This window comes from Embiotoca jacksoni, unplaced genomic scaffold (genome assembly GCF_022577435.1).
Source record: "Embiotoca jacksoni isolate LCO1_2020_lvr unplaced genomic scaffold, fEmbJac1.0.p SCAF_29, whole genome shotgun sequence".
Classification (NCBI taxonomy): Eukaryota; Metazoa; Chordata; class Actinopteri; family Embiotocidae; genus Embiotoca; species Embiotoca jacksoni.
Genome location: NW_027185380.1, coordinates 1962259 through 1986198, shown reverse-complemented (window position 1 = coordinate 1986198; position 23940 = coordinate 1962259). Strand labels below are relative to the sequence as shown.

Here is a 23940-nt window from a genome sequence, read left to right as displayed (position 1 = left end):
CAGCCTAATTAAGAGAGTGCTGCACCTCTGAATTCCCACACGTGGAAACCCTCTCCAGAACCGTGACGGAACATGTTGGCAGCGAGCAAAGAAGAAAAACACTTTTTCAATTTGCATCATCCGTCTTTGTCCTCAAAGTCCAAAAGAGCTCGTAACAAATAGGACATTAAAATGTGAGCTTTCTATGGCGAATGCAGTCAGCAGAACGACAACATGGAAAATGTAATGAGTTACATGGCTGAATGCATTTATATGCTGGAGATGTATCGCGGATCAAAAAAAAAAAAAGGCAAATTGTTAAGAGATGCAGACCAAGAGAGGTGAAAGTATTTCCATGACATGTAGAGGTCCCGCTTGGGGAAAAAAAAAGACAGGAGAGGATTCCCTGGTTTAGTTACGGAATAAAGCAGCTTCTCCCTCTGACTAGATATAAATGGTACAGATACAGGGGCCTATACAGACATGAGTTAATCTCTAAATATGCATTTTAGTGTTGAAGTGTAGTAAATGAACTGTTCAATCAACAGAAAATTCAGCAAGTCAGTTCAGCCTCCTAAAACGTGCAATTTTGGTGCTGTTCCTTGTTTTGGTCCTTTGATCACACACAACAAGACACCTGAAACCGAATGAATATTCAATGGATCGAGAAACATTCAGCTGACGGACCTTAATAACAAATAGCTGTCAGTACAGAGATAGAGAGATCGCATCCGGCAACATTGTGCTACGTCTATTTTCTGCTACTGTATTATCATTTCTGCGTAATTTTAATGCCAATGTCAGAAGTCAGCAGCTTTAAAGTTTTAATTGGGTCTTCGTTTTCCTTAAGACAGTAAGGAGGTAATAGTCACGTAGACAAATATTAAAACCGTGGAGGACACTTTGATCCCAATAACCAAATAATATCTTCGGTGTATTTATTTTAAGGGTTGGCTGTCTAGTGAGAACACCAGATTGTAGTGCGCACACATCTTAATGTCGTATCACAGCACTGATATCTGAGAAACTGTTGTAAGGAAGCGCTTCATGAAGCTGGCATTTAAACAGCCTTCTGTGTATTATGAACAAGCTGTCACTCAAAGTGAACACACAATAATCCTTAGTGAACTAGTTTTATGATTAATTACTTAGTCGTTTTTTCATAAAGCATATAGGAATGCATTTTTATGAAATCTCTTACAAAGTAATGAAACGATGATGTGCGGTCTAATAACATGAAGAGTAGTTGAGAACTGTCATAGTATTTGCAGGAATTGTAAAAATACATTTCAACCTATTACTACACTGCAGTAATTATTATTACAGTTAATAGTTATAACAATAGTCTTAGTGTCACTTGTTCTACCGTTCCCTTATGTGTGGGAAGACTGGAGGCCTTTGTCTGCCGTGAGCTGTCAATCATTGTCAGTGATGTTGCTGCCGCTGTTGAATAAATGCAAAAGGGTGGGAGTGTTCCTGCGATTGTTTCACCTCTGTCCTTGCATGTGGTTATAAATGTGGCATGTGGCTTTTGCGCAGATTTGACTTGCTGCAGGCCGAGCTGAGCCGCAGCAAGCCGTCGCCTTTTCACGTACTTGATATCACTTACACAGATGCTTTTTAATTCATGGTGTATGCTCGAGGTGCGTCTTAAGAGCATTGTTGCTGTAATGAAGCCTGACAAAGTATCTGGTCAAAGCAGGCATTCTGAATTAAACATTAAAGAGTGTTAAATCACAGTGAGGATGAGGGCCTGCCTGCCTGCTGCTTTAATACTGCAGTGGTTGCAGATATGAGATGCAGAAATCAGGACAGTTTTTTTTCAGAAGTTAAATTTTTCATTCTGTTTCCCTACACTGAAAAAAAAATACCACAATAGATTTGGTGAGAATTTTTTTCGTGGGATTTGTTCTTGCTGTGCAGGAGTGATGTTACAGCACCTTCAATGTAATAATTGGAGGAGGAAAACTTTTTTACAGTCAATCTGAACAAATACTGATAGTCACTGTTAGTGTTATTAATTAGCTTGCAGGTTTAATAAAATGTTGTACACATTTATAGAGACACTTTGTCATATGTATAAAGATTATTAGAGTACATTGTGTGCTACTTATATCTTCCTGCAATTTTCTACAGTGCAACAAATGAAATACAATTCAATCCACTGGCAAAATAAAGAATATAAACAAAACCTTCCAGGCAAAACTCAATCAGTTTTTGTTCTGTATGAGCAACTTTAATTAATTTGTGAGATGAATTTATGTTGAAAAAGATGACATAAAACACGGCACATTCTTCCTGTAACGCACGAAGCAATACTGCTGTCTAACTTCATCTTTTTTTTTTTGGCACACATTAAGCTCCACTGTTTGTCCTTTCTCACTGCTCTCTGTTTAGTGTTGCTGTTGCACGGTGTGACTTCCCTGCGCTTGATATCCACATCTTGGCGGTTCAGTGTCTTGAGCCACAACAGATGGTCTATCTTATCAAATATCCTCAACGCTGGAACATCACACTGACTGACCATGCGCTCATTTATGCTATTTATTTAGTATTTTAATGAGAAGCGATTGTATAGATTTCTATTGGAGATTTTAAAGTAATCCAATTGTACAGCTATCAGTTGGGGGTGGGTGGGTGGGGGCGGGGGGAGCATCAAAACCAGGTTAATTTGTCTTAAATAAAATCACGTTTCACTACATGTCTAGTTAGCATTTAACCATTGTTTTAACAGCATATTACAAATGACAATATTTCATCAATGAAATACAGTTATTCAATCATCCTGTTCTTTGATTAGAGTTATTAGATGATATCTAATGTAAACTACATTACTGTATGAAATATCCAATCACTCCAACATTCAGTCTATTCATTAATCAGCGACATTAACCTCTGATATTTTGACTGAATTACTGACATCACGGATTAAAGGCTCAATGGCCACTGGTCCGCTTCGTTTAAAACCCATTCAATGATGGAAGAATATTGATAAAATTACTGATTGAAGTATCGATAATGGCGGTGCGGAGAGGAGAGAGGTCAATAGTTCAGAAAGTGAGCCGGTCAGTCGCGCCTCATGTTTTAAATAGTTAACACAAACTAAACACAAGCTCAGTTGTCGTGACCTAAACCTAATACATTTCTATGAATTTTGAATGTCAGTCAGACTAGAGGTAGTAGGTCGTAGTTAGGATGTCTGTCACAATTCACGACAGGTAAGACGCGGAGTCGAGAAGTGTTCTCTGTGCGTTAATGGATTTCAGAACAATATGTTGAGGTTAAAATGTTGTCTGTACCAGATGTCTCAATATTTAAACTCACACAGGCTACGCAAAGTGAGACTCCTGCAGTGGTTTCATAGTGGAGGAGTAGTTTCCATGGAGACGTGACAACATTTGCTGTAAGACCTGAATGAAGAGAGGCATGATGCCAAACACAGGCCACCTACACCTGAATTCAAATTTTTTTTTTTTTCTCTCCATATTGTATTATCAGCAGTGAAATATTTTTGGTCCACCGCCTGAAACGATGGAAACTTTAGAATTAGTACAAGATGAAAAAGGGCAGACTTAATGTGGAAAGGATCACACCACTTCTGGTCATCTCTCATGGCTGCTTTAATGTGTTCCACTTGGGTAGATTTATAGTAGAGCTCAAAACAGTTCCATTGCATCCGACCTGAGATAATGAGTTCCTTATTACTTATTTCAGAGTGATGTTAATAGTTTATTCTTCTATAAACGCTCTGAAACACAAAACTATCTGTATACACATTGTGAATGTAACTCATCACATGCCCGCTATCTCCGAGCGTATTCGGAAATACAGATGAACCCAGAGGGAAGAGGGTGTATTTCAGCGCCGTACAGGACCTTATCGTTTGTGTTAAATCACAACAGTGTGGGAGGCTTCACAGGCTGCAGCACAGCGAGCACTGATGGACTATAAAGCTCCCTATTTGGCGTTTTCTTCCGCCGAGCGGCGTACAGAAGAGGCTGAGGCTGTGTCCAGGGTGTGTGGCATCACCACAACATCAGCCAGTGTCTGCCTGCCGAGGAGAGCGCAGCAGCAGTGGGAGGGAGTGGGCGGATATCAAAAGGTGAAATGCAGGCTCTGCTGCAAAGCTACCTCCAATTGGATATGATTTTGTCTCAGTTGCAAGGTCTTACACTCTTTCCACTTATATAATGTTAACTGCTGTTTTATACGCAAGAGCAAAAAACACAATACCATTTAAGCTTGAAGATGACGTCATTAAAGAGGGCCAGTCAAACCTCAAATGATAGAAAACGACGTGGAAATAGTAAAGAAAACATGACATCTCTGTGACTTCCCTCCAGCTGCTTTTAGAGACATGAATGGAAGCACCGATTATGCTCAAATAATTGTGGTCAGGCGATTATGTAATAACTTTGACAGGCCCAATCTCAATTTGTGTAAAACCTTTGTGATGCTAAATTATACATTTGACCATCTAAACAGCCACAGTGTAGAGCTGTACACAAGTAACGGAATATTTTACTCGGGTTTCTGTAGAATGATGTTTGAAAAGCCCGATCATAACAAGGGTACTCAGGTCCACAGCTCCTCCTCAAATGTAACAGTCATATCAGAGAAGCCTAAAGCAAATATCATTTTGTTTTAGCTTAGGTGATACTATAAATCAACACCTGATTTGTTCAGTATTAACGGCAGTTTTTGGACTCAAGCAGTTAGTTGGCAAAAAAAAAATTCCTCATTGGTAGTATTTGGTGTGGATTTTCTTCGCTTGGCAGGTTGCTGTAGCCGTGCGGAGGACACCTCAGGTAGACGGGACTATCCTGTTAGTCTGAGCTCGTAAACGGTAGCCAACTATGTTAAAACAACACAGCATCTGTGTTTCGTTCTCCATTGTTGTGAAATGTTTTTACTCTGTTGAGGTGGCGGGTTGGTAAAGCTAACCCTCCATTCACACTTTTATAATGAAAGTGTTTTATTACCAGCTGGTTGTTTTAAGTCATTACTGGTAATAATTGCAGTTCAGCACCCAGTTATGTTGTTATTACCGCATCCTGATCGTATCAACGAAACCTTCAGATAGATTTGATGTGAACTGAATATATATGTGGATGGTGGCTTGTTTTTCTGACCAAACATCTGAGATCGGTTTACGATTTGAAGGTCAGGATTAGGGAAAAATCTGGGCAACAAACAATCATTTATGAGGAACGGATGTTTTTGCTCAACCGGGATCAATAAATTAGCGAGGGTGTTATTTTTCAACAGGGTGAATCATACTCTACAGTTTGGCTGCCTGTTGCTCTGTTCTTCCCTGTGGCATTAGCTAGCTGTGCATTGGTGTGGAGGAGGAAGGCCTCATTTATTCCAAGTTATGCAACCATCTTGGGAAAAATGCTGGCCAGGCGCTGACTGCAGCATAGCGGCAGAGCTTTCACTTCGCAGCCAACAGCACAATGCTTTCCCGGAGAGCAGGACAAACAGAGAGGCTTTCCCCTCTCCGTCTTCTCTCGTCCACACTGGCCCTAATCTCTCCCCCTCAGTGCGTGTCATCTTTGTCAGGGGAAAAAAAACAAACATATTCCAGGTTGCATCAGGTGCTGACAGAAGCACATTGCGAGGAAATAGCTTGTTGATCATGCAGGACAATAGCTGTTGCATAAGCTGTGATAAACGGAAGCTCTAATCAATGTTTCATGAACTTGCAATGTAAGCTCCTAAACAGCCAAGAGCAGAGGGAGTGTTTGTATTTTAAGAACCTATTGTCCTATAGAATAAATATTAATCAATTCTGTCTGCTCGACGCATTTTTATTATGTATGTCAGCTATGCACAATTGATTGTCACCTCAAAATCTTTAATTTTTGCCTGCAGCAAATCAGCTTTATTAACATTCACACCGTGGCTGCATGTAATCTTCTCAACTGTAAACTTAATCTTCTGCTTTTCCCTATAGCACCTTCCCCAAGTGCAAGAGCGTCACATCTTGTCATGACTTATTCATCCACGGATTGCACCGCAGTTTCTGCAGATGAAGATAAAAATCAGTGCAGAAGTGGGGTCAAAAGTAATGGCTGATATAGAGAAGTAAAAATATGTCAATTAAAAATGAAAGAAAACAACTGACCATGTAAAGACTACAGAATATGCCAAGCAGGAAAGGTGTGCAGACTAGTCCAGGCGTCCAGCCTGAGAAAGGTCATGGAGTTGTGCAGCAGTCAGGCTTCAGCACTCTATTAGTGTCTGAAACTGGTGTTATTGGAGAATCAGAGTTGTGTCACAAGACACGTGTTCGAATAAGCGCTCAAAACACTCCATGGTTCACTTCAGGCGAATGAGCTGGAGGCTCAAGGTGCTCTAAAGGTGCATCAGCTCATCGTACGGAGAGTGGGTGGTATTGTCCAAGATAGAGTCGAGGAACTCATCCTCCTCTCTGCTACTGCCTGTGGGCTATCCAGACTCAGCCCTATGACACAGCTCGCTTCTTTTTTCTTTCTTTTCTTTTTACCAGTTTGTTGAGCCTGCCGGCATCCCCTGCCTTGATGTCACCTCCCCCGCACACACAGAACAGTGCACTGGCCACAATGTAGAAGTTGAAGGGAAGTCTGATGCAAATAGTGGATGACACAAGCCTCTTCAGGCAGACAGTCAGTGTGAGTTGGTGTTGTCAGACTAGACCGAGTCGTTATATGCTACGACCTCCCATGAATTGCCAGCACCACCTTCAAATCCTCACAGCAGATTGGTGGCAGGTGTCACTGGCCTCCTGCTCTGCCGGGAAATCTCCTATAAGCTACCTCAGTTCAACAACATTCAATACGAGGAGGAGAGTTCGATGCAGCTCAATGTGGCTTGGTGTGAATACACAACATTTCAAAACTATAGGTGAGATGACTGTTCATCTCGAACTCAGTCACATTAACCTCGGGGATGAAAAGGCTCCCAGAGGATAACGTTTTCCAGTCTTTTACCAGGTAAAAGTCTCGACGAAGGCCAAAGAGTTTATTGAAATTTTGCACTAAATCAGTCCGTAGTTATTCGCACGGTGAATGGCTCCTTCGTCCGGTCGATGCCTTAAGTTGGAGATTTTGATTGACACCTTTAAAAGCATTTTGGATGTGCTCAACTTCTACCGTTAGCCTTGATTTTAGTCGTTCTGATTCTCGCGTGTGCTTATGAAGAAAAGTTGTTCCAAAGTCATTGCTTTCGTTCCAATTACATCAAATATATTTTATCCTGAAGATAAGTAATAAAGTTAGATTTTTAGCAACAATAACCCTGCATGTATCTGTGCGTCGAAAAAAAAGCAACAGTAAAGGTAATTGTAGTTTATTACACTGAAGCCATAATCTACTCCTGCTGAATGATTAATTGGCGGTGTGGAAACATTTCAGCACCTTCTTGATTGTGGAATTTCTTCCTTCAGTCTCTCCCAGGAACAAGATTTATGTCAAATTGACTCCACTTGAAATGAATTAGTTGATAGCTGGAAAGACCAATCTGGGCTGAAAGATTAGTCTCTAAACAGCTGATTATGGGGTAATCAAACCAACTCAAGAGAGTTTATGTAATCAGAATCCTGCGGTGATTGTAGAGAGAAATTGCAGATGCCACGGGAGCAAACTGATGTTTTCTGTCTTCTGAATATTAGTCGGATTCTGCCAGGTATAAGCAGTGATTGACACTGACGTTGACCACGCAGCATGTGTACAGCACAACTATATGTATAACCTCTAAATAACCAGCCTATAAATTGTGGCCTTCAAAGCTTACGCACAGGTGCACCATTCACGCCGAAAGTTTTTCAGAATTTGAACATGCTTAACGAAAAAAGTTGAGAATGTATTGTAATTCAGTGCTATTGAATTGGGCTACAGTTGATTTTGATTTCCTTTATTTGCTTTCATGTTTTTGTCTTTAGTTAGGCAGGTTAAAGAACATGATCCACGCATGGTAAAGTTTCTCATACCATACAGGTCGATGCTTAGTAGTTATTTCTACTTCCGATAGTAAAACGAGTCATTTTGTGGGGGTTGTAATGCTCAAAACAATCCATCCACCATTTTACTGCTGCAACAGTAGCGACAGGGTGGGCTATGGTGGAACCTGTGATCTAAACACGTGTCCACAGAGTTATTGTTGTTATTCTCCCTGGCAGAAGGGGGACACAAAAGTTACGCACTGTCGGTTGAAGTCATTTTTCTTTCTTACTATAAGCAACATTCACCAATTTTCATAAGGTCCAGGCCGTTTAATTAAACTGCATTTGAACAGTATGTGGCATGTTTTCAAAAGCATACTGACACACACATACATATAACATTACCACACCGCGACTTCACTTCACAAAGGTATACCCACAGTCAGACAGCCACACACACTGCATGTATTTTATTATTATTGTTAGCTTTAATTTGACACATTTTGTTGCCTCAGCAACCGGGTGATGTCATCTACGTCAATGCGGTGAATTTGATAGTGAGAGGGGACTTCGGGACCCAACAGAGAGCGGTGATCGTGGAAATGAGATGAAGAGAGGAACAGAGAGGGACAGTACTACAGACTGTAAAGTGACTATCACAATGAAGTTCTACTGCACAACATCTGTGCAACTGCTGCTAAAACACAGAGAATGAAATGTGAAAATGAATTACATAACATGGCTGATTATAATATCTAATGACTAGTGGTGCGTTTCAATGTCTTCTACTGTAGTTAGAACTAATCTTCAAACCAAGGCAAGGACATAAATCAAATGAAAACAGTAATTACATCTGCTCAGTGATGTTTAACTAAAGTTGTTGGAGAGAAGAAAAAAAAAACTGCAGCTCAACAAATCCTACTAATGGTGAAAATGTTAGTGGTTGCCGAACTATGTATGTATTTTAAAGGAGTGTAACGCAGGTTTGGGTGACAGACATTATAAGATGTATCTTAAGTGATAATCAAACATGCAGTTATGTCTGGTGCTTGAAGTCAACAAATTGCAGCGCAACTTGCTATGATGCATCTGACATGAGACGCCTTTCACCAAATTAAGCCATAGAGTCAAGAAACAAGAGCCTGTATCACATTACATACTATGTGTCTTTCTTTCCCCTCTTTTCGAGACCGGGATCCACCCCAAACAACCTTGAAAATCCTATTACAGTTCCTGGGTTTTCAGCAGTGGTTGCCATGACAACTGTGCATTTTATTTCTGGCTCCTTTGAAATGGTGCGTGAGATCAGAGATCCCAAACGTTATGCAAGACGATGTGCTCTGTTCCAGACTGGGGTTTCCTGCTGCAGAGAAACCTAAAGTAATTAATTACAGGGGAATGGCGTACAATAAAGCGCCTCAACAATGTCTGCCTGTTTTAGGGTTTTATCATTTACCGGGAAGATGTAGGCTGTAATCGTTATGCAGTGAGCTAAGCGTGAGGACAGATACTATTAATAATGCTGCTCATTTTAACACATTTTGTTGACAAGTTCCATCTGTTTTACGTGTCATCTCATATCCAAGATGGAGACTTCTGTGTCTCTGTGAGACAGAAAAATGGAAAGTAATATTGGTAGGGTCTCTGATAATGACAGAAAATAATGGATTATCATTATTTGGATTACAGCACAAACTGTCAACTGTAGCATCATATTAGGATTTAAATAACAAGGGAATCACTTGTTCGAGCATGTGATTATTCAAGTTTGGCAAATCATAATCAAAACATCATTACACAATTTCAATATCATTGAATTTATTCTTTCAGTTTTGGAATTATTATTATTATTTTATTTTTAAAATCTTTCTCTCAATTTTCAAGAATTTATTAATAAAGTCCAGAAACCAATTTGGTCTCCAAATATCCACAGGGCTAACTTTATTAAACTGGAAAATGAAAATTGATTGAAATTGAATGTTCAGCAGAATACTCATTAATTACTGGTTTCTGAAGGTCAAAACATTAACAATGGCGTAGTGTCTTTTTGACAACCTGCAGCACTGATAATAATTACAAAACTCTTGCGTTTGTCTCTACAGATTGTAGTGATCACAGTATTAATCAGAGAAATTGTTAACAGGCAACAAAGTCAAAAATGAAGAAATCATGATATCACATGGAATAAATAGGAAGGAACTACCGTGAAAGAAAAGTGAATTTAAAAAGTTTCTCCTCTTACTTTTTTGCAGTAAGAGTGAGAAATACAAGAATAAACTATGATCTTAAAATTCCCACATCGTTTTCGGCTTTGTACAGAATAAACATGGCAGGGAAAAACTCTCGGGAGCCTGAACAATATTCATCATGAAGCATCTTCCAGAGACAGGCGGAGCAAAAGGATTTGGGAGGTTATGCTGAACTTTTTAACCCCCATAAAAAAATTTAAAAAAAAAGCTGCCAAATTTTTCTCATCTAAAAGTCTCTTTGAAGTCAACAAAATGTGTTACTCTTTGTGAACACCGCCCAGAGATGAGCAATTGTCTTCCAAAATAATTAGGCATACAGCTAATAACAACTGTCTTTCCACCGCAGGGCTTTGAGAAGTAATACTTTTAATACCGATTCCAGAGGAGTTTGTTCAATTTGTTGAGAGAATCAGCAACACTACTTACAAGATTGCTATGGGACGAGTTTATGGAGCCTAGTCTTCTGCAAACAAGTGCTGCATTGGATGAAATGACGCACAACTGGCCTTTGGCTTTAAAAGAGTAACCTAATAATGGTGGCTGATCTAATACAGACAATTTGGCATAGAGTTTGGGAGCTACGAGTAACAGTCCCATATCCTTAAGATTTATCCATGTTTTCCTGCCAAAAAAAAGTCCAGAGTGGATTATTTAAACCATAAAATGAAAGCATTTTGACGTGACCCGCTTCTGTATTCTGACAACATGAAATATTCGGTTGAAACAAGATACCAAGCAGAATCTCAATACTTGTACCGTTTCTGAAGCCGTGTTTCAGTCTTAAGACATGACTGGTGTTGACTTCTGTTGAAACGACAGCAGTCTATACAATATTCTTACAATAACACCATTTATCTTTCTTTTGAATTAAATTCTACCAAATGAACATATCCTGTATAAGACATGTTCTCTTTCTGTATTTCTCTGCGGTGAAGTATTCTCTTTTTTGGCCCAGATAGAAATTAAATTCATTGGCAGACATCTACCATTACTGAAAATAATAAAATCGGTTGTGTGCAAAAAAAAATATTCCAACAGATTATTGAAGTCATCATGGCCTGAAGGAGATAATCAGTAATCTATGACAAATTATTCATTGGAAGTAAACTCTCTTTCACTGAGCTTCAAAATCTCTAAGCTGTTTAGTTAGAAATGATTGTACTTTCATGTGTACTGTTACCGTGAAAAACATTCTCGCGTAATATGGTCTGTCCTTTGTGAGTGTTGATAATTGGTAGGTGTTGTGCCGGAATCTATGAATCTACACACACTCATGTCTACATGCACGTTCAATGTCAGTGTGATTGAGATGACGATTGTTGTCATTACGAATGTCGGAGGGATGTGAAGAGTTTCCCACAAGCGTATTAATCTGTCATGCTGTTACTTTTGAGGAGATCTCCAAAAGCACTTTTGATTTATGGGGATGTGGACTAAAAAGAGAAACTCCTTAAGGTTCTTCACAGCAATTCTCTCTCCATCTCACAGGATCTTATGTCTTTATGTTCTTTTTTTCCCCCCGTCTCTGTGAAACAGACCAGAAGATTTCATCTTGGTCCCCGTCTCGAAAGTTCAATGAAGGCAGACGCCTCCCTCCAGCCAGGAACATGAAGGGCTTATCAAGCAGCCGTTCCCAGCACCAGATTCCTTTACCCCATGGCTTGGACTACGACCCCCATGTCCATGACCTCCACAGTCACCATGGCGCTGACTCCCGCCACTCGTCCTACCTGCTCAGCCCCACAGAGAGCTGCCCCATGGACTTCCACCACCGCTACTCGCCGCGCAGCTCCATCCACTCTGACTGCATGATGATGTCCCCTGTCATGATGGCCCCGGCTGCTGCACCCGACCACATCTCCAGCAGCACCTTCCCCAGAATGCACTACAGCTCTCAGTATTATGACTCAGTCACACGGGACGACTGCGCTGCCATCACAGCCTCTGCCACCTCCCCAGCTGTCGCCGCCGCTGCGGCGGCGGCAGCCGCCTCTTCCCACCACGCCGGCACCAAGAGCAACCGCCTCCCCGCTAACCTACTGGACCAGTTTGAGAAACAACTGCCACTACACCGCGACGGCTTCCACACGCTACAGTACCAGCGCACCTCCACCACCACCGAGCAACGCAGTGAGAGTCCTGGCCGCATCAGACACCTCGTTCATTCTGTCCAGAAGCTCTTCACCAAGTCCCACTCCCTGGAGGGATCGTCCAAGATGAATGGCACAAAAGGCGATATCGGAGGAGGTGGAGGAGGAGGGGGTTATCACCATCATGGCCACCACTCCACCAAACATGGTAGCAAGAGGAGCAAGAGCAAAGAACGCAAGCACCGCTCCGGTGGCTGGTGGAGCTCAGACGACAACCTGGACAGTGACAGCACCTACCGCACACCCAGTGTCATGTCACGGCACCACGGGGAACATGTCAGCCACTGCTACCCAGATTCCATGCACAGCCACCACTTCGGAGACCTGTCACTCAAAACCTCTAAGAGTAACAACGATGTCAAGTGCTCAGCCTGCGAGAGCATGGCCATGGCACCTGAGGGGAAATTCATGAAGAGGAGCTCCTGGTCGACACTAACAGTCAGCCAGGCCAAGGAAGCCTACAGGAAGTCATCGCTTAATTTAGAGAAACCCATGATGCACACAGACCTCAAGCCTTCATTGCGGACATGTCACTACCTGCAGGTGAGGCGTACTTCTCTTAAATTATATCTTAAATGGACAGAAAAAAAATAGTTTAAAAGCAATGCATATCAAAAGTTGGATTCGGGCTCTTTGGGTTGCTGCTGCATATGGAACTGCTGAAATTCATGTCCCTGTGTGCATCTGCATGCACCCATGCTATGGCAGGTAAATAAACACAGGTTATACTGTAAACTTCACATTAAATTCAGTTTGAGAGGGATCATCCAGTAGTTTTTACAGTACGTTTATCGGAGGATCACTGCACTTAAATCATACATGCACGTTGTTTCATTTATTGTAGTTGTATGTATGTAAAGTGTTTAAAAATTAGGAACAGAAATTGTTATTTTAGTTATTTCAGTGAACTTGTACACTAACTTGTCAATGCTGCCCTGACAGTAATCGTGCTTTTCTGTGTACTGGGATTCTTGTTGAAAATCCATCTATTTTGAAAAGTCTAACAAGTAAAGGATATTTTTAAGGCTACATTTTTCTGGTAGATTGAAAGGGCAGTAAAGACTAGAAACCCTCGCCATCATCTATCTGAAAATATAACAAACAATAATTGAGATCAATATCCACTCATCTTCATCAAGGTCCCTTGGAGTAAAATGCAGTGATTGATATATTGATTAGAAGCCCTGCCAGGGAGGCTTTTGGAGTCCACCTTTCTTTCGGTTACTCTCCTGAGGGCGATTACAGTGTCCAGGAGTGCGAGAAGTCAATATATTTAACCAGGGTTCCCTTTTGTGTGGTCACCTCGGGGAGCTATTGTCTATTAAGACGTGGAGCTCAACTGAGTGAATCAATGTCATTGTGAAAAGCACTGAGAACAAGCACCGAGCCAAACTCCAATGTGGGAAACACAAAGGTTTGGTGTCGAAAAACATACTGCATACTGCTCAGCTGCACTTCTGTAGGAGGTTGTTCACTAGAATAAAAATAAAATTTCAGTCATAATTTTTGGACCTCTTTCTTGCTCTACTACAAACACGCTAAGAGACAGATCTTTAGCAGTTTAGCCACAGGTACTGGCTTCCAAAATACAGTCAAAAGCCAAATGTCTGAGCATTCAGCAACCTTTCATTTAATTTATTATATTTTGAATACTGAGCACAGCTATGCTTTAGTCCACAGTGATCCACAGTGGGTGTAGTATTGGAACGCAAAGCTCAAAGTCCGGCTTTAAATTGCTTGACGTGAAGATGACTTAAGATCTACAAACAATGGCAATATGATGAGCAGGATTTCAGCACCTTCTGGAATCTAAGACTTAAAAATGGTCCTTCAATAGGCCTTAGAAACATATTAGTTTGGAAAAATGATTTGTTAGTCACTTGCACCCAATTTAGGAAAATGTAAAACTAAATATGTGCACGCACTATAATCAACATTTAGTGAAAGTCCAGATTTTTTACGAATCGCAATGAATTCGAATGGTGCCGCACTCATATAAACCCATAAAAAGCTCACTTGGGTTCTGGATGCAAACCTGTCCACGCTTGGAGAGGGAAGAGATGCTGAATCTTTGCCCAGTGTATGAACTCTGATGCCATGTGAAGTGCACAGTTACACACAGACACACAAACTGCAGTTGTTTGTGTGCAATGGGGAGTCTGTGTCAACAGAGAGGCTCTCTCGCTGGCATTTGACAAGCTTATGTGTCAGCAGGCAGAGACCCTGCAGCTGCCACATGGGCACGTTCTGCACTGAGCGTGTCCACAATGAGAGCCTTGATCAGAGGAGTAAATGAAGGGAGATCTGTACAGGCGTCAGTTTGATCTATTTGATGTGTTCTCTTGTGATGAGGAGGGACAGGTGTGCGTTGAGGAAGCTGTTGACATAATCTTGTTTCAGTTGGTGTCATACCAACAAGGGTGGGGTTAAACTTAAGTAAAACACAGTAACTGCTAGATAAACTCTATATTACCGTTCAAATTTTAAAGATCGTCTTAAGGCACAGGAATTAGTTGTCCAGTTATAATTTACAGCTGTAAAGAATAATTGGCAAACTAAATGAGGACCGGTGAAGAGATATTGTTAGTATTGTAGTTTTTGTACTTACTATTACTATTGGTAAGAAACACTAATACATGACTTTGCATGGAAACTTAATAAATGCATGAAATTTGCATGTCTGCTATCAAGGATTTTTTTTTGGGTACTTTCTTTTTTCGGCATGGCTTTCTTTAAACTTTGTCTACATTTCAACAATTGACTTTTACTAATTATCAGCTATCTTCTATCACTAACCTTGCTTGGTCTCCTGCGCCACAGAAATTTTAACAGGATTAAAATAGCGACACAAAATATAAATATATAATTTTCTGGCCTGGTCCTAAAATCGATCTAAAACCTATCTCAAAGCATGTTTTGGACGTGGGAAACAGTGCTTCCTGTGTAGTAAAGACATTGCACAAGTTATCTGCAGTATTATTCAAATCATTTAACTTCAATCAGTCAGTCCTTGCTTCAGTCCGTACATTGCTTTCCCTTTACTATCGTAATAAAAGCTCTTAGGGGATGGCAGGGAATTTAAAAAAGGAAGGGGGGGACTTTGTCTGGCTTTAATGTCTTTATTAGAGACTCTACTTTAACAACCCTAAAGGTTGAGCTGGTGTCCTTCCTGTGATATATGGGACCATTTCAACAGATGCAATTAGAGTGTGGTATTGTACGCCCAAATGAACCAACAATCGTTTACCTACACTCCCAAGAAAAACTATGGAGACAATTGGGTAATAGTCTGCACTTCTGTCAAAGGGTGTATAACATCCGGCTGATTTTCATGCATCCGCTTATTCCAGAAATAAATACGTGATTAAGTTGTCAAAACTTTACCAGAATTCAGTGTCACAAATCTTATCTCACTATTTCAAAAGCTAACAACGGACAAAATGTGGGATGAAATTACAAGACTCTCACATTTACTAACTACAATGTGTTCTGCCAAGTCTAACAGGTTGGTGGATTTTTCTTTTTTCTTCTTTTATTAGATGCAGTTTCACATCTGCATTAAAAAAAAAAAAAAAAAAAAAAATTTTTATCCCGAGGTTATTTTTGTACAAAGTATCCTCAGTGTAGTAGTAACTAATGATGGTGTAAAGCAGCTTGCCTGTCTAGCTGCCTCAGAGGCACAGCTGAACAGGTTCTGTCAGGTGTAGCATCAAATGAGCACAGAAATAAGGTAATGCTAATGAGCTAGCGCGCTGCTTCCATGAGTGATGACTGCCTTGTTAACCGCAGCCCCAGATGATCAGTGGTTGCACATTAGGAGGAAAATTATTCTTTTACTTTATTGCTGTCTTTGAGGATGATTAATTTAGTTTCCAGGCCAGAACTGTATTTTGTTCTACTCATGTGGGAGAGGATAAACGTATACACAGCAGATTAGTAAGAGGGATAGTTTAAAAAAAGATAGAGGTTGTTTTTTATGTTACCTTCCAAGTTAGGCAGGGTTGAGATAATGCAAAAAGAGGCCTAATATCACAACATAAGCCGACTGAACAATCATCAATGGGGATTTTTCTACTTGCTGTTGCAAATGATTGATATGTGGCGTTCAGTGCTAAAGCAGCGAGCCATGCTTCCCCAAACAAGGTCATTTTGTTTTGGAGAGTTGCAGCAGCATATGGTCTTAATGCTTCAGAGCCCTTTGCATCTTCCCTACAAAAACAGTTGGGGAAAACATCTGAGTAAAACACACTAGATTAACGACGGTGGAGACCCACTGGGTGCTATTATTATCATGCCTAATTCCTTCAACTTTTTCCCCATTTGCCACCTTCCACAGAGGAGAAAATGTTCATAAGTGCCTCATGCCGTCTAGTCCTTCACCTGACTGCCCTGCCGAAGAGGCCCGTCAAGTCAGAGAGGATATTGGGTATTGTTGAAGAAGAGACTGAGAGGGGGAGAGATGGCGAACAAGAACAGATATTGGGAACAGAAGCGATGGAGAATTTACTGCTCTACTTCTCGATGAAAAGAGGGGTATCAGCTGCTCTGCTCTCGGACAGAATAGTTCAGCAGTTGCGGCAGAGTAACAGTCAAGCTGTATGATTGGGTAAAGTGAGTAACTGGCAGAGCATTAAGGACAGTCCTGCGCCTCGGGCTGTTGTTTCTAGGGCTGAGACTCGCCTGTCCACTGGGACAACGGCTACAGCTGCACCACACCGACACAATGATGTACTTGCTACATGCCTGATCAATACGTGTGTGGTACACTGCCAACGTACATCTCCATCTTTAGAGGGAGAAAGAGATATAAATCCAATGAACAAACTGACTTTGTCAATATTATTCAAAGTTCAGTCAGTAAAATCAGATAAGCTCAATTGTAAACAGTGTATTCAATGGGATGATGAAAAATATTGAGGGTAATTGCTATGAGTTAAACTGGATGTAGTCTATATCGATTCCGATTGTGTCAAAATCTAATAAAGCCTACTGGTTTTCAGTGCATGAGTACAGTAATTAGCGCAGTCTGTTAATCACTATGTTAATCCTGATGCTGTTGTGTTAAGAACAGTCTTACAGTTATTAGTATATATATATACTAAAGCATATTCATGTTACATAATGTCTGCGATGATATATACACATTTTAATTTTGATTATAATCATATTTTCCTTAGAATTGATTTTGAGGTAGAGCAGGTGAAAGACATACCCAGTGCAGCTTGTATGTTTGCATATTGCAGTGGCATTAATGACAGTGTTGTGATTTCAAAAGTTAGTTATGAGCCTCAGGGGTATGATTGGCAGCCTTTGCTGTGCAAGCGTAAAAATACACAAACTGCACCGCTGCCAAGAGGGAAATTCTATTAATTTTTTTCTAAAAATCCTTGAATTAAGTATGCTCATGTTTTCATCTGCAATACGAGTGACATCCAAAAAAAAAAAGATGTATAGATATAAAAAAGATTTGTAAAAGCACTATTCTAGGGACCTCTAGAAATGTGCTGATGGAATAGTATTCTTCCAAACAAACATGGACTAAATATTGATGAATAGAAGGGTAGATTGTGGCTATTTTAAAGTTATATTGTTGTTAAAATGCTTAAATACTGCTGACACACTGATATACCATTTTTGGGAAACTTGATATCGATTATAATTTAGAAAAACAATGAAATTTAAGGATCCTGCACATCCAGGCTTATTTGTATTGTCTGAGAATATTAAGTAAAAAAATAAAAATAAAATAAAAATAAAAAAAATAATAAAAAAATCTTTGGAAGTGAATGGTGTTTTCTTAAAAGAACCTATAAAAGTATGAATGTATTAATGTTATCTTTGATTCAGTACTCTACTTTGTCAATTAAAAAGGTGTGAAGAAACCTGAATGTCTGGAGGACAGCCATGGAAAACTTAACAAAAACATACTTCAACTACATAAGTTTTGTTATTAAGATCCTGCTTGCAACCCACAACACTATTAATTTATCTCACTGTGTATAATAAATCCACAGTACATGAGCAGTTCCCTCACCAGATTCAGTGCTCCTTCTCATTACCACCCACTGTTCGAAGGAATACAGATGGGACAGGGCTTTCACTTACACTCCCCCACACAGTTGCAGCCAGCATCAGGCCAATAAACAGTGGTTACCAAGTTCTTCTGTTTATTCTAAACAAACTGCTGTTGCTGCTGTCACATGCATAAAGCTCACTGCTCTTTGTGCAGCAAAAAAAAACAAAAACTTACATCTTGTGAAAAATGCTATTTCGAACAGAGAAGGAGCATTAATGAAAAGGGGACGGTCTGAATCTCTGTCACATGGAGATATGTGAAACACTGCAACTTAAATCTAGCTGTGATTCCTGTTCCCCCCCCCCCCACCCCCCTTATATCCTTTTTGAATTCATCCCACTCATCTTTATCTGATCTGTCCAACTGCTTTTGATTTTTACTCCCACTAGACCCGGTTCTCTTGCATGATTGTCCCCTCTTCCCACTCCCCCACTGGCCTGCGCTCACATTGCACTTACAGTTCTCGGCCCGAGCACGCTGAAATCATCATGATGCAACTTTGTATTAAAGAACAGCGCTCTCAGCCAGAACAATGGACGGTATTCATATTACATAGTGCCAGATAAAAACTCAGTGGGAGAACCCCAGTGGGTCTGATTCTCATGGGTAGAGTAAGGTTAACTACAGAGCTTGTTTAATTTGAGAGGCTAGATTCAGAGGTGAATGAAGTAGAGGTGGCGCTTGAGACCAGGGATGTGAATTAGCTTCATTTTCTGTTCAGGGAAAAAAAAAAACAGCCACAGCTTATCCGAACGCTTGTCCTGATACTCTTCTCACTCCTTTGACTAATTGGGCCCCATTGTACTTGCAAATAATATCTCACTTACACAAGCCTGTACACTCTGTATATTTTGTCTCTGAGCACAACAAGCTACTGTTACATCTGTACTCTAAACATCAAGTATCAAGTCACCTCAGATACTGACTCAAATGTAAAAGTAATAGCTTAGAATATTACAACCTTGTGGTTATGAATGTGTATGCAGCATTTAATGCGGGTATGTTACCTCCCACAGGTGCCCCAGGATGAGTGGAGTGGATACCCAGGTGAGAAAGATGACGAGATCCCATGTCGGAGGATGCGAAGCAGTAGCTACGTTAAAGCTATGGGAGAGATTGATGATGAAAGTGGAGACTCTGACACCAGCCCTAAGACCTCTCCACAGAAGGGCATTCGGTCTGACGCTCTTGTCCTCAAATCAGCCATGCAGAGACCCCATTTAGACTCCCACAGGTAGGCCTGGCTGCCTGGCTCAGTATGTTCATGCTTACCCTACAGTGTGTGTTGAGGTTTTTAATGAACCATTAAAAGATGAATAGATGTTCAGAGGTCATGCTTCAAGTTAAGGTAAAATGATGAAAAAGAATCCAGTGCATTTCAACAGTTTTAGAAATTGACCTCACAAATCCAGCATTGTTGGTGAAATATTTTGATCCACAGAAACAGTTTCAGTGATGCTCTGTTGAGTGATGAACAACCACATGGTTTTGGGTTTGGGACCCTTTTGGTGTGCTAGATTAATAGTATTACTTCACCGTACATAGACACTGTGCCTCACTTCATCGCAATGTTGTTGACGAGTCTTTAGCAACATTGCCTCATATATTCAACGTTGGACTCAAGGCAGGAAGCTTAAGTGTTGTAACATTGACTCATGGAAGAGCAGATGTTAAAGTCACTGACTGGTGCGTTACGGTACACTAAAGGATGAGAAGCCTCGAAGGAAAAATGTGTTTGATCAGTGAAACAGCAATATGTTGAGTATGTCTACTTCTGTATTTATTCCTGGAACCACATTTATTTGTTTTGCTTTAAAAAAAAAAAGATAATAAGTGGAATACAGTTGTTCACCAGTATATTAGGTATGCCTTTCTTAATCTAATGCAGTCGAATGCAATATCGTTACTATTTTCATGATGGTTACAATGTGCAGCTTTTGAAGTTGTGAGTGTGTTGATTCAACTTTATGGTAGTTTTGGAGACTGTAGTTTGTAGTGCTGTTAAACTGTATACTGGTAGATTTATTTGTCGTGATGAATCTACCTAGTAATACAAATGGGGTGCACGATGTCTATTGTTAATAATGATAATAATCATGTTTAACATATATAAGGTGTTGCAAAAATCCCTGCACTGGTCAAATAGTGTGACAAAATAGTGATTAACTATTCAGAAGAGGTGGGTATTGTCACAATATGAACACTGGGTGCAGATCAGTGGCTACTCGACTGTGTTTTCAAAACTAAATTTTGCTTCTTAGATTCCACTAACTATTTAATCATTCCCTAATCGTCTCTCTCTAGCAAACTGCGACTGGCCCTTTTGTCTGTTTCTTGGTAAACCAGCACAACGTCCGGTGTTCCACTGAGCTTATTTGTGATCCGGAGGATGCCATTGCCTCACCTTCACAAGGGAACTAAGCTCATCGTTGCTCGGCTTGTTTTTATTCAGTGGATTGTTCTCTGTGACTGTTTGTTTTCAGGCAGTGTGGTTTTCAGACACAGCCAAATTCTGTGAACCTGGGGAGGCATCACGCATTCGTCATCCCGACTGCCACTCAGCGCTCGGTGCTATTTTTGTCACCATCATCTCAGCAGGGTTCTAATCACTTCTGCTTTTGTCCACGAACAAAACAGTACTCTTGTTTGTTATGCGCTGGAGGAGAATGTAACAATCTCTTATTATTGTAGCTCCAAGCTTTCATGGTTTCACTTTGAAGAACCGGAGCCAAGCTATACATGTTCCCTGCGGTTAGATGGAAGACTGCTTCCTCATGGGAAACTTGAGGTTAAACTAGTCAAACCCGAAGATGAGTCATTTAAGAGGCTGATATTCATTTTGGAGATTCAATCATAAATATGGTACGCCTTACTTATTAGATGCTGACCAACAGATTGATTAACTGCAGCGTTATCCAATGATGTGGCGTTTGTGGCTTCTGACCTGTGAAACTGTGTGTGTCCCCACCCCTTGTCCTTGTTCAGCCACGGCTACCATTTACAAACCACAAGAGATTTGCGGCCCCATCCCAGTGTCACGCTGGACCCTTCCACCTTTCATCCTCCGCCCTTCCGCTCTCGAAACCAGAGCTACATGCGCGCCGTCAGCACCCTCAGTCAGGCTAGCTGCGTCAGCCAGGTGAGTCTCAAACATGCATCGTACAGTGGCAACACCTGGACACACGTGAATGAGAGCTAATGTTATGATGTTTGTCTGTAGCAGTTTTGTGTAGAGGACATTACGGAGACATTAAACATCCACAGATGTCCATACTGGAGGTCCACAGCTGATTGTTAGCTTGTACACACAGCCTGACCTGCCTCAACTTAATCAATAGGCATAATTAAGTGCTGTTTTGGACTGATTGCCTGAATTAATCAGCTAAAGTTGTTTGGTTTTGAAGTGTTTTCTACTATAAAGAAATGTAAAATTGTACGTCATTTAGAAATTAAGATATTAATTTGCACCCTGATGTCTCGAATATACCACTGATACAAGCTACATCACTCTATTGTTATTATGGCATGTCATCTAATTATCTAGTAAACGACACCAACAGAAGCAGCTTGTATTGGTTAACTGAACCTTTTTTTTTTTTTATTTTTTTTTTTTTTAAGTATTGTACTAAAATGTAGACTAGGCCTACAGACACAACAACTTAAAAGTCTAACCTCACATTACACGCAAACCTTTCCAGGTACCTCCCCCTTTAATACCCTGCTATGAATCTATACAGTTGGATCAATTGCGCAAGTCTGTTTTGGACCTCCATGGTGGCACAAGGCGTGGTTGCTACAGTAAGAAGATCTGTGACACAGCCAGCAACAAAGCCTAGATGGAAAAGGAATAACAGGAGGAAAGATTGTCCAAAAGAAGGGTTGTACAATCAGCTTACTCCTGTGGCAGCTAAGACCCAGTTTCATAATAACAGAACAACAGTCTTAATAATAATAGTAAAACCCTGCCCTGCTTTTGTCATATCATTTACTCTAAACTCTAACGTATTAAGCAGAAAGCAAGATTCATTTCAAGGAATATTAAACTGCTACACAGACAGATATACACAAGTGCACATACTTGTAATGTTACCCAAACAATACAACCTCAACTGTGACCAGGAACTTTGAATAGTACAAGACATGACAGAAAAAACAGTAGTTAAATAGCTTCTTTTCATCGTGACGTGAATTTTGTTGCATTGTCTTAACATCAACTAATTGATCATCTTGAGTCAGCTAGAGGAATTTATTAAGATACGATACTATACTACTATTTACTTGCTAGTTACAAGATAAAGAATTGAGACTGCAGTGTGCTTTATTTCATCTAGCCGCATTCAGTACATAGTATAGCACATGTTTGTTTAGGGGTTTGTGGTAAATTGAATGCTTTGTAACAAACTGTATATTTTTCTGATTGCTTTTGTTGTCATTTGCATTTTCGTATTTCATTTGATCTGACATTTATTCAGTTTAAGGTCAAAACTGACAGTGGCGTTTTCTTTATGCTAACACTCCTTCATATTTGCTGTGCAAAGGGGAAGAATCAAAGTGAGAAAGAGAAAGGAAGAGGAAAAATTAAGGACTGCTATTCCTGTTTTTGTCTCTCAGGTGAGTGAGACTGAGATCAATGGCCAGTTTGAGTCAGTTTGCGAGTCCGTTTTTAGTGAAGTAGAATCCCAGGCCATGGAGGCTTTGGACCTGCCTGGTTCGTTCCGCACTCGAAGCCACAGTTACCTCCGCGCAATTCAGGCTGGTTATTCCCAAGATGATGACTGCTTGCCTTCAATGACATCCTCCACTGTCACTTCAACTCTCAGATCCACAACAGGTAAAACAATCCCCCCCCTAAGTGAGCGAGGGCTTAGTCTACATATCCTCATACATCCTATACATGAGCACAAACTTAAAATACCTACATATGTACAGTGGGGAACCCTTGAGCTTCAGAGATGCCAGGCTGAATGATTCCACTTATGTACTTTGGAAGCTACGGTGTGCGTGTGTTTGTTTTTGCCACTGCATACTTCTGATTGTTCAGGTGGATCTGCTTGTGTGTTACTTTGCACGATTCATGCATCATTAGCCAAGCTTCTGGTTGATCACTTGTGGTGTTGCCCAGCTGAAAACTTGGATAAGGGTGGGGGGGGTTGCATTTTAAACACTCAGACGGTACACACTACCACAACACAGCACAGCCACACTACATGGCATGCCTAAGAGGAACAGTCCCTCCCCTCAGCATGTTAAACTGTGGTGTTTTATATGTGTTGTGCGAAGCGTGCGAGTTACTTAGGGAGGGGTGAAGTCTGAAACGGGCCAGGGGTAGGGGAGCGGTAGGTTGCTGACATATTTGTGTTGAGAGGATACACCGGACAAACCTTCCACCTGTCCTCCCCCTGCTCTGTTGCACATTAGCACATACTTTGTAACTGGCTTTGAAATTGAACAAAAAACTCAAATCTAATAACAAATTTAAGGTAAGTCGACAAGCTGTAGAGACTAAAAAAACATGTATACACACACACACACGCACACACACGCACACACACGCTGGTTGCACAA

General features: G+C 40.6%; 1 protein-coding gene across 1 annotated transcript in view; it reads left to right on the top strand.

Annotated features, from left to right (window-relative positions):
• The window catches only part of dlgap2b (discs, large (Drosophila) homolog-associated protein 2b), a 68430-nt gene that overhangs the window by 36855 nt on the left and 7635 nt on the right, over positions 1 to 23940 (top strand). Inside the window, exons 2-5 of the mRNA XM_069161606.1 lie at positions 11686 to 12842; positions 19392 to 19609; positions 21361 to 21514; positions 22987 to 23206. Of these exons, the coding sequence (XP_069017707.1) occupies positions 11686 to 12842; positions 19392 to 19609; positions 21361 to 21514; positions 22987 to 23206 (1749 nt within the window). The remainder of the gene's footprint in view (positions 1 to 11685; positions 12843 to 19391; positions 19610 to 21360; positions 21515 to 22986; positions 23207 to 23940) is intronic.